The sequence below is a fragment of the Muscardinus avellanarius genome (assembly GCF_963383645.1).
Source record: "Muscardinus avellanarius genome assembly, chromosome: 9".
In the NCBI taxonomy this organism is placed as follows: Eukaryota; Metazoa; Chordata; class Mammalia; order Rodentia; family Gliridae; genus Muscardinus; species Muscardinus avellanarius.
The window spans coordinates 45,180,694-45,192,626 of NC_137795.1; the positions used below are offsets into that span (position 1 = coordinate 45,180,694).

An 11,933-nucleotide genomic window follows, 5' to 3' on the forward strand; every position below is an offset into this window, starting at 1 on the left:
TTATTGTAAGATTGGGGTTTGTGTTGAGTACTTTGGAGAGGGTCTAAGGAAGTGAGGTTCTGCTCTGCATTGGAGGTTGTCAGGAAGCTAGGAAAACTGGTTAGTTATCTTAGTGGCTTTAATTGTGGCTTCCAAAAAGATATGTACAAGACCTAACTCCTAGTACCTGTGAATGTGTACAAAGCGTCTTTATTGACAGAAATAAATGATCACCTGGTATGTTCATCCTGAGCTAAGCAGGTAGGCCCTAAATCCATTGATAAAACACAGATAAGACACCCTTATAAGACACAGAGACAAAAGGGAGAACAGAGGAGAAGATGATGTGAAGATGAGGGCAAAGACCAGAGAGCACGTCTACAACCAAAGAAAGCCAAAGATGGGCAGCAGCTCCCAGGAGCTAGAGAGGCATGACCCAGGTTCTCCCTCAGAGCCTCCTGCTGACACCTTAGTGTTAGACTTCTGGAGTCTAATGAATTCCTGTTGTCTTAAGCCTCCCCTGACATTTATGATAACTTGTTACAACAACCCTCAGATATCATATGGCATCTTCCTAACTCTGACCTAAAGGGAGGGCAAGCTGAGGCAAGGCTGAAGTTGGTGAAGCAGCCTCTCCTACCAAGCAGGAGAACGGGATGCTTGGTATTGTGTGGCATGAACAATGTCCGTATCTTATTTCTGCTCTGATATGATGATGAAGCAGCCTTGCTTCCCTCTTGACCCATCATGAGTACAGAATGGTCTTATCGCACAGTACTCTTTGAAACTGTTCAACAGAGAAACCCATGGCCCAGCTCCTGGATGTCAGGGTCTGCCTTTTTCTTTTAGATTTTGCATTTTTTTATTCCAGGTTTAAAGTATTAAAACATATTGATACCCTAGAGTGGTCTGATACCACTTAACTATAGGCTAATAAGCTTTATATTCAGGAAAACTCCTAACCTCACTCAAAGGGAGAATAGACAATAGAGTAAGCTACCACATCACTCAATACTACTCTATTGTCCCTGCCCCTCTGAGGTTAGGGGCTTTCCTGTATATTATGGCTAGATATAAAATGTGCCCTAAAGAGCTCATTTATTAATGTCTGGAGCTGATGTAATTGAGTCATGAGGGTTGTACTGGGTAAATCCACTGTAATAGATTTAGCTGGGTGGTGACCCAGGCCAGTAGGGTATGGCTAGAGGGGGGTTCTTGGGGTGTGGCCTTGGGCTTATGTGAATGGTTCCTCTCCCCCATGCTCTTTCCTGCTTCTGGGCCTCCATGAAGCAGGGCACAGCTTATGTGCTCTCCCTCTCTCTGTTTCTTGATGCCATGCCTTGAAGTCCACAGTCCCCAGCCTCACATGGACTGAATCTAAAATAGTTAAGAAAATAAATTTTTCTAGGCACAGTGCCAGGCACACACCTGTAGTCTCAGCACTCGGAAGGCTGAGACCGGAGGATTGCAGGTTCAAGGACAGCCTCTCATCAACCTAACGAGACCCTGTCTCCAAATAAGAAACAAAGTAGGGCTGGGATGTAACCCTAAAGTAGAATAATGTCTCTGGGTTCCATCCCCAACACCAAAAAAAAAAAAAAGAAATCTTTTTTCTGTAAGTTATGTGGTCAGTCTTTTAGATTATAGTTGCAAGAATGCTGACTGGAGCACCGTCTCTGTCATTCCAAAACCCTGCCCAGTACATGTTACCAGTATTTTATAGCTGCGGCAGAGTTTACATAACTGAGTCTAAATCTACACATAAGCCCTCTCCATTAACAGAAAAATCACCTGAAAGGGCAGGTCCCACAGGAAGTTGAGCAAAAAGCCATCTTGGTGTAAATAAGAAACTGCAATAAACTCTGACTCAGTTAAAGGTAAGTGTTCAAAAATGGCCAAAGTTCTATTGTTGCCTTTAGTAATTAAAGGCTTGGTAGTTATAAATTCAGTGAAAAACTTATTCTACATACATAATGTAGGTGTTATCAAACACAGGATTGAAATCCTAAAAGTAGAACCTTCAGATAAATAACCTTCTTCGTATTTTCTTTTTTTTTGTGTGTGTGGGTCTGGGGAAGGAACCCAAGGGTATTTGACCTCCTAGCTACACCCCCTGTCCTATTTCTTATTCTTTATTTGTAAATAGGGCCCCATCAAGTGGCTGAGGCTGTTCACGAACCACAGTCCTCCAGTCTCAACCTCCCAAGTGCTTGGACTACAAGCATGCGCCACCACACCTGGAACATTGGTATTTTCTTTTAATTTAAAATTTTATTTAAGAGTGAGTGAAGTACAAGTCCAAACATTAGAACATCCTTTTCCCTGTTCCACTTCTCTAACAAGGCTCCTCTCAAAACATTTCCTGGTGATAAACAGTGTCAAACTTATCATTCTCTTGTCTCAGCCTCCCAAGTACTAAGATTGCAGTTGTATGCCACTGTGTCTGGTGAACTTGCAACTTTACACACAGGCTTCAGGATGCTGGAGCTTCTGGAACCATTACTTTAACCCAGCCTTCCATGACAGTCTTTTTACTTTCTACTACAGAACATGACACTGCAATGACAGCAACAAACCACTTCAGCCTTTTCACTTCTCCAATATACAAAGGAGTGGGAAAGCTAATTTCCTGGGAAAGAAATATACAGCCTGGCCCCGGCATTTTAGTACCCAAGAGAGCTGAAATAAGTCCATTGACCAAAACTCCATGTACAACTGTCCTTCCAAACTTGCTGTGCTTTGCAAAATCTTCATTTAAATGCAAAGGATTGACATCTCCTGTCAATTCTGAGAAAGTAACTACATCCCTGTGTGTGAAGGCCCTACTGAGTTCAGCTCGGTCTCCAATTTTTATGTGTATATCCTGAAAGTGCTGTCTGTTCAGTACTAGTTGATTCAGGCACAATCTCCTCCGAATTCCACCCCACCAAAGGCAATGTCTGGAAGTTAATGGGAACATCTTCAGCATCCTCAAATTTCATCAACACAGGCTGTATGCCTGCTTCTGTTTTCAAACTATGCAGAAACCAAAAAATACTTCTGAGCAGAAGTTGTTGAAAATTGAAAACTATTCAGTCCAACACTAATTCCCTACTATTACCAGATAATGCAAGGAGAAATGGAGAAACCCGCTACATATTCTCAAGATGGCTGACAACGTCTTCTCTTCATACGTAGGACATCCAGGGGTAAGGCTGCACCAACCTCCCTAAACAGGTCCTTCAGGGCAGTAATAAGCAGCTGTTTGAACTGTGCAGTATTCAGTCCAATTCCATGGTCCTGAAATTCTAGGCAAGACTTTCATGTAGTGGTGCTCAGAGGGGTTTTTGTAAACTATTCTTTCATATGTAGCAGCCGGTGCTGGCATCTTTTCCAATGCCGATCACACCATTTGGCTTCTTCCGGACCTGCTGGGGGATGTCAAGATGCCACGGCGGATGTCTGCCTTTTTCTTTCTAAGCTCAGGGTCTGCCTTTTTCTTTCTAAGCTAAGAGAAATCAACTTCGCTTTTTAACAGACCCAAATGTATTTGAGAAGGGGTTTGTGAGAAGTAATTAATCTCCATTCTTAGCCTACTAGAAATGAAAACCAGGGGCATTCTACCTCTGAGCTATACCACCAGCCCTATTTTTTATTCTTTTATTTTTATTTTTTATTTATTTATTTATTTATTGCAGTACTGGGGATGGAACCCAGAGGCATTCTACCTCCAAACTACACCCCCAGCCCTATTTGAAATGGGTCTCACTGAGTTGCAGAGAGCCTCACTAAGTAGCTGAGGTTGTCCACGAACCGCGATCCTCCTGTCTCAGCCTCCCAAATGCTGGGATACCAGGCCCGGCTGTCCTAATTATTAAGAAGTTGGTCTTGTTAATCAGATTTTAAATGTATGTTCTTTTCATCCCAAGAAATATGTCAGGATATGGTTCAGAGTACACAGACAACACATTTTTCTTGTGACATATGAATTATAATGTGCTTGATTCTAAGTGTGGAGGGTTTTCTTCACTCTGGGAATTGTCAGAGGAGGTGATGGCAGTGCCTGTCTCAGACACAAGCCAGTTGCTGGTGCATGTCCAAGAGGCTCATAGCATGTGACAAGTCACTGAGGGCAGCTAGCTGGAGCCAAATAGCTCCGCCATGCTGGGCTGTTTTGCAAAGATTGCTTTTACTCACTCTGCACTCAGATGGGGCCATCGTGACTAGATTATTTCATTCCATGGTGATAAAAATCTTACTTCCTTGTCTTTTTGCCTCCTTGCTAAGGCTCACACAGGTGTTTTCCACAAGTGCTGTGGCAACTCCATTGAGTCTTTTAGAACTTTCACGCACACTGCATTGTTATGAGTTAATGAAGCCTTATAGAAATGATACATAACATCAGCCTTTTGCTTTTGGCAACTCAATTTGAGCTTTTCAAAACTGAGTTCAGACCAGATGTGCTGACATAGATAAGTCTGTAATCCCAGTATTTGAGAGACTGGGACAGGAGAAGTGCAGGTTCAAGGCCAGCCTCAGCAACTTAGTGAACCCTTTAGCTATTTAGCAATAGCTGTCTCAAAAAATAAAAAAGGTCTGGAAGGCTATAGCTCTGGGTAGAATGCCCTTTGGTTCATTCCCCAGTACAAGAAGAAGAAGAAGAAGAAGAAGAAGAAGAAGAAGAAGAAGAAGAAGAAGAAGAAGAAGAAGAAGAAGAAGAAGAAGAAGAAGAAGAAGAAGAAGGAGAAGAAGGAGGAGGAGGAGGAGGAGGAGGAGGAGGAGGAGGAGGAGGAGGAGGAGAAGGAGAAGGAGAAGGAGAAGGAGAAGGAGAAGGAGAAGGAGAAGGAGAAGGAGAAGGAGAAGGAGAAGGAGACGTCAATGACGACGACCCTGGGGAATGATTTCTGGATAGATACAGACAGAACTTACCATACCCAAATTTTTCCAAACTCAGTCCAATGGTTCCAGTACACCCATCACAGAGCAATGCAGTGTAGGGCCTCCATGTGGGGTTATCTGCTTTCAAGTTAACTCAGAAACACTTCTTGATTTCACCTGGAAGTCTCTACTAAAGCCGACACAAAGGATGTCGTAGATAAGATGAAAAGAAAATCAGTGTTTGCTTTTAAGTGCATCTATAGAATGTGTTTAAGGGAGAAATGTAAGTGCAATCTAAAGAGTACACAATTGTCTCAGCCGTGCTTCCTTGAGGATCTAACATACAATGCTGTGACATTTTTACTTTGTTCTATAAAATGCATCATGTTGCGTGTGCTTGTTATAAGTGGTGCTTGATTGAAATCTTATTTTCCCAAGATTGAGATAAATACAGTTTGGGAGAAGAATGAATAGGGCACAATGTGGTTTCCTCGCTGCCAAAAAGTAGAAAGATTCTGAGAACTGGTTCCATTAGGTAGGAAGCTGAGAACGGCTGAGCATTAGCTGTACCTCCCCAGATGGTGAGGATTTTATTTGTTTTGATAATGATCTGGATCCTCTTCCTCCACACCAGATCTCCCATGAAATAGCATCTGACTCTGAGATTCTTTTCAATCTTGAATCGGTACACGTTTCCTGTTTGAAGGGCTGGCTTTTCCCAAAGGGTGCTGAGTACACTCAGGAGAATGAAGTATCTACTCCAGGGTTCTTATCACCCAGAGCTCTTTCCACAGGTACACAGAGCACTCTACACCTCTGGATCCAGGTGCTCCGAAGCATTATATGTAGGGGGCCCTTGTCCTCAGCAAAGCCCTAACACTGGCTGAGAATAAGCATCTGGAGTGAGTCTACCCAGCTTTTTGCTTTCTGTTAGCAGATGCTGCAGTCAGAGACTCCTGGATCCACAGTTAGGAGATGCTGCAATGGGCACAGACCAGAAAATGAGATGTATTGTGCACACTCATGTTCTGCCCAGAAGCCTGGCCCACAATATTTTTTCACTCTTAAAGACAATTTAGTTCCTCAGTAAAATGTGAGAAGTGAACAGCTTTCATAAAAAAAAAAAAAGTTTTGGTTTTACTTTTGGTTCTCTGGATTTCATTTGTCTTTTGTAAAGTAGAAAAATTGTTGGCAGATTCTTTCTTCACTGTCTCTAGAATTAAGAGTTATTTCTGTGTCTTTCTTTCTTACCTTCCCAAGCAGACTCTAAACTCTAAGAGGCACCCTGTCCCCAACACTTTGTATCTGCTGTTCAGAGCTCTCACACTGCCTCACAGCTGGCAGAGACCTAATAAATAGCTGTGGGAGAAAGAAACTAAAAAGGACCAATAAAACCCTGTTTCCAAATAAAAAAATATAAAAATAGGTCTGGAAGTGTAGCCCGGAGGTAGAAGGGTTCCATCCCCAATACCACCAAAAAAAAAAAAAAAAAAAAAAAAAGGACCAATAAGGAATCCTGGAATTTCTCAAAGCTATTTGAACACAGGCCCCTTCTGATGTTGAATACTACTGACATTCACAGGAGTTGTGTACTACAGTGTGGGAAAATGCTGCTCCCAAAACATGTGGTCCAATCCATAATACAGGGGACTTGGGAATCATTTTCAGCACATGTAGCAACAACAAAAAACTGAACAGGTCAAATGTGGTGACGCATGCCTATCCCAGTACTTGGAAAGCTGAGACAGGAAGGTTGCAGGTTCAAGACCAGCCTGAGCAATTTAGCAAAACTCTTAGCAACCTACGGAGATCCTGTTTCAAGATAAAAATTAAAAAGGGCTGGGGTATAGCTCAGAGATAGAATGCCCTTGAGTTCCATTCTTAGTACCACACACACACACACCAAAAAAAAAAACCCCAACAACTAAACAAACCAAAAATCAACAACTCTCCTTAGATGCATTAGAGAACTGCAGTCACAAGGCAGTCGCTGCTCCCAGGTTAGAGAGAGGAAGACAGGAGGATAGAGGAAATCACATCTTACTGGAGCAGAAACCTCTTTGGAAACCAGGACCAGCATGCACCATTGGGATGTGTTTCTGAGGTTCTGTGTGGACATGTTTGAGAGGTGAGAGCTCCAGGGATGCCAGTCTTCGGGAAGTTCTCATACTTCTGTAAGTGTTACTTCCAGAGACACTACCAGGTTCTCACAGTGAAGACAGGAGCCAAATCCCTTTGCGCTTCAGGGAGGGGGTCACCATTCTGAAATGTGCCAGAGCATTCTGTTCTTCAGAAGGTCTGCCATCTTCAGAACCTAACCAATAGGGCTTTTGCTGGAGCCCAACTGACCTAGGGGAAGGGGGTTCTTCAATTCTAGCCCACTATACACTTCCTGTCTCTCTTAGGGGAAAAGTGGAGGAGCACTTGTGAAGACCCCAGCCCTGGCTCCCAGGCTCACTAACAAAGAGGGTTAGTCAGAGGGCCCTGGGATGCTGCCAATCTCCCACACCTCCCTCCACACTAGGCTCCGGTGCCAGGACAGGAATATAGGACAGAAACAAATGGCAAAGTCCAGCTTGAGAGGTTGGAACTGGGCATTGCTAGAGGAGAAGGCAGCTGTACTGCTCATAGAGATCAGAGATACTTCTCTTCCGCCCCACTTTTGCTCTGCCTGGCTCCCTGCAATTGCTTCTGTCTCCCATAACCTCCCCTACCTAGTCCTACTCATCCTCCATCCTCTGAGTTTCTCTTCTGCAAGAAGTATCTATCATAAGGACTCCAATCACAGTGCTCCCTCTTGTACTGTGGTCTTTACTGCTATGGTAAAACTGTTACAGTGCCCCTGTTGGGCTCCGAAACTGTAACAGTGAATTGTAGCTGTGGGTTCTTGTTCTTAGCTATGTGCAGAAAACAATAGTCAGAACTCCTCTTTTTTGCTATAAGCTTAAGCAATTTTATTATTACAAAGAGAAATAGGACAGAAATTAGATTAAAGCACTATGTCAAAGAGTGGAGTGACTTGAAAATAAGTCACTGAAGTTTTTGGATACAGAACAGTTTTATAGATACACGCTCCTTCATCTTGCTCTACCAATAATCTTCTGACCTGCATGTACATCTGCCATTAACTCCATGCGGACCCTTTTTTATGATTACGGGGATTATGATTATGGGGATTTCTTTCTTGGCCAAAAAAAACCCTTCTTTCTGCCTTACTGCAGGTATAAGCCTAGGTTTCTTTGTTAGGACCAGAATGATTAACAAAGTCAGGGCTCACATGGTATATGATCCCCTTTGACAGAGGACTGTACCCTCCTCCAGCACTCTGTACCCTTCTCCCTTGGGTAATTTTTAGCTTTTATGCTAGATGTCATTTATTATGTAAACCTGTTTTTAGAATATGAAGGCCCTAGGTCCCAACTCTTCTATCTACTAATTACTTTTAGTGAGGGGACTCTGCATTATAACAGCTGCCTGAGTACCTGGCAGTAACCAGGCCCTGATGGCTTTTTACATTTTGAAACCAATTTTCAACATATTACTACCAAATTTATTTTCCAAATTCATTTTCCAATACATTAATACAAAAGTCATTTTCCAATACTGGCACATTAATACCAAAGCTATTTTCAAATACATTTTGAAGCCATTTTCCAACATCGGCACATTATTACCCAAGCTATTTTCAAATGCCATTTCCCAATACTGGTACATTTACCACACATGTTAATAACACTTACATCCTCAGATGCCAACACTAGTTGGCTTGTTTCTTGGATGGGATGACTTCATAGTTCCTGTTAAATTATCAGTTTCTCCAAAACAGAGAAGTGTGAGTTTTTTGGTGCCCTCAAGTCCTTCCAGCAAGTGGTCTTCTACCTTGTGTTCATTTGGTGGCTCAACAGAGCCCCAGCAGCCAGCAGGGCTGAGACAAGTGCTGCATGGGCGATACAGTGATCATTCAGATGTGTATTCTTCTGTCTAGGAGTTTAACTGTTTTTAGACTTGGATGGGAAGGGGTGGGAGCTGGTGGCTAGATGAGTTAGCTCTTTTTGCATAAGGTAAAGGAACAAAAAAAGACAGTAGCAGGAAATACCCCTGACAGAGAACAGACACTCCATGAAGCTTCTCCCAACCAAATCCCTGAGAACACGGGGACTGAGTGGACCGGGTACTGCCCTCGAGAGAATTTTCCCAAATTCAGCTCACAAATGGCATGTGCTTTCTTGCATGCCTGGCCTGTTCTGATTGATTGTACTGAAGCAAGAGCACACACACACACACACACACACACACACACACACACACACACACGGTATTTTATTGGTTTTATAACACGCCATGTACTCTCTCTTTTTTTGTGTGTGTGGTACTGGGGATGGAACCCTTCTACCTCTGGGCTACACTCCCAGACCTATTTTATATATTTTATTTGGAAACAGGGTCTCTTAAGCCAGCACGGCTGGCTTTGAACCTGTGTGATCCTCCTGTCTCCGCCTCCCAAGCGCGGGGAGTACAAGCGTGCACCACCACGCCCAACTGTACTCTCTGTTTTTAAGAAAATATAGTCAAGAAAACAATAGCCAAGAATTCAGAAATTCGGAACATAGTGCATTTTCTACCTCCGAGCTACTCTCTCAGCCCAACTTTTTTATTCTTTATTTTGAAACAGGGTCTCACTGAGTTGCAAAGGGCCTCACTAAGTAGCTGACGCTGTCTGCAAACCCAGATCCTCCTGTCTCAGCCTCCCAAGTGCTGGGATTACAAGCGTGTGCCACCACACCTGGCTTTATAAGTGCATTTTCTACCACAACTGTTCTCACTCCTATACGGTTTCCTAATCGGCACTGTAAGAGAACAGTTGAGTTAACACTGCTAGGATGCTTCACACAGGCAAAGCCAGACTTGGAATAAGCTTCCTCCGGGGAAGCTTCTCCTGGGAACCTCTCTCACCTCTGGGATCTCCTAGGCTTCCTGAGCTGGCTTGGGACTTCATATGCAGCCTGGATCACCAGGAAGTGCCTCGGGACCTTTGCTCTCGGGTGCCTGTTGTGGTCAGGGTGCCAGACCCTCACTAGCTCAAGGTAATACCAATATATTTCTTCATTTGTTGCCCTGTCTAAGAGACCCAAATCCTGGTAAGCTGGCTGACGTTTCTCATCCTGAAAACTATGAACAAACTCATAGAGTTTCTCCCACTCCTGAAGTAACTGCTACTGGAGCCAGGATCCCCGACCAGTAGCTACCAGATCCAGTGGGAGAGAAGGAAGAAAAACTCCAGGAGGCTGCAAAGGAAGAAGAGGCTGAACCAACTCAAGGAGAAGTCAAGGGTTTCTGCCACAGAGCCGAGAGTGGCGGCCGTGTTGCTCAGGGTACTGTAGGTCAGGGGACCCATGAGAGCCAGGGGAGCCCTGCCCAGCAGGTGGAGCTGCGCACTGAGGGTCTCTGATGCCACTGAGGCTTTGTGCAGTGATGCTTCTGTGCTGTGAGGCTGGCAGCCAAGCTGATGAGCAGTGTGGCTATGGGGCAGCCAGAGAAGATAGGGGAAATGACAAAAGCCACTCCCAGAGTATTCTTAAAATCTGAGGTCTGGTTGCCAACAGCAACCACCAGTAAGACCCCTAAGCCAACTTCCAGTGGGATCCCCACAGTGTAGAAGCTGGCCATGGAAGAAAGGCTAATCGGAGCCACAGGGCCAAGCTAAATGCCCACTCTCACCTGGGCAGCAAAGTGAATGGGATTCTGGGAGGGTGTCCCCTCTCTTGGGTTCTGTTTGTGCCCCCGGCCTCTGTTGGCTTGAGCTACAAAGCTTGGGAGCTTCCAGAACTCCTACAGTCAGCTCAACCCACCAGCCCCCAGGGTCGGCATCCACAACAGAACATGAGTGTCCCTTCCTAGGTACAGGTGGTGGAGATGGACAGGCCCCCGCTACAGCCCAGAGGACACAGCTCAGCAGCAGCACCTTGGCCATCCTCTAAGTACAGATGGCACTTGACATTGCTCACAGAGCAGAAATCTCAGGCTCCTTGCTGAGAATCATGGTCATGATAGCCCTGTTATCCTTAGACCCTGGCCTTAAACCCCAGGAACAGCAGCTCAAACTGGTCCCTACCTGGGGAGGATTTAAGGAGGCAATCCTATCTGTAGTGTTAAAAAGCAGGCCCTTGATTGCCTCTTGTCCCCACAGATGGGCTAATGCCTCTCCACACTCTGCTGCTCTTCAAGAATACCTTGAATGGTTCCACTTCTGATTCCTCTAAGGCAGAGACACCCACTGACAGGCTGCAGGGTGAACCCACCCACCACACTTTCCTCCCTACCCTGCCTCTAGGCCTCCCAGTGAGGGGGCTCCACATCTAATCCCGAGTCTGAGCAGCCTCTGGGTCCACTGGGAGCCCCAAGACTGCTCTGTCTTGCCTGCTGTGGGATCACCCACCAGGAAATGGAGGCTGTGACCCTGGGCTCTGGGGAAAGGGGAACCGGCCCTCCTCCTGCCTCTGCACTGCAATGGAGCCAGGATATAGCGGGTTTTCATGTTAATGTCTGGAGCTCCAATCCTGGGTTCGGCTCTATGAATTTGGCCAAGTCATGTCTGGGCCTCTATTTTTTCCAAGATCTCCCTGTCTTGACTTGAGAGCAGGGTGTGCTCAAATACAAGCATTCCTAAATGTGCCCGGTATGGTGGCACACACTTGTACTCCCAGTACATGGGAGCAGGTTCAAAGCCAGCCTCAACAATTTAGTGAGGTGGTCAGCAACTTAGTGAAACCCTGTTTCCAATGTTTCTAAATAATAAAAATCAAAAGATCTGAGGATGTAGCTCAGGAGTAGAATGCCCCTGGGTTCAATCTCCAGTACCACTAATAAATAAATAAATAAATAAATAAATAAATAAATAAATAAATAACTTTTGCCCTTTCAAGGAAGTATGAATTCACCTCAGAAACACCTACTGTTTGGCAAAGGATTCGGTTGAATTTCTAAGGCTTATATCTGATCTAAATGATATAAACCAAAGACACTCCATGATAAACTCTTTTATAGGAATGAGCATCAGAGTACAATGAGAAGAGTTAACAAGTTGATGCTTTGAGGTA

The 11,933-nt window shown here is 44.5% G+C and overlaps 1 protein-coding gene and 1 pseudogene across 2 annotated transcripts; both read right to left on the minus strand.

The window, feature by feature from the left end:
- Nucleotides 1–2,452: 2,452 nt before the first annotated feature.
- LOC308266618 (hydroxyacyl-thioester dehydratase type 2, mitochondrial-like) lies at nt 2,453–2,938 on the minus strand (the record flags this gene model as incomplete). Its single annotated transcript, XM_080700952.1, has 1 exon — nt 2,453–2,938. The coding sequence occupies one exon, from the start codon at nt 2,936–2,938 to the stop codon at nt 2,453–2,455; it is 486 nt and encodes a 161-aa protein (XP_080557078.1).
- Nucleotides 2,939–9,785: 6,847 nt separating this feature from the next.
- LOC308267163 (dnaJ homolog subfamily C member 22-like) lies at nt 9,786–10,807 on the minus strand (annotated as a pseudogene). The gene has a single exon. The product of its transcript is annotated as a dnaJ homolog subfamily C member 22-like (transcript).
- Between the last annotated feature and the right edge of the window lie 1,126 nt (nt 10,808–11,933).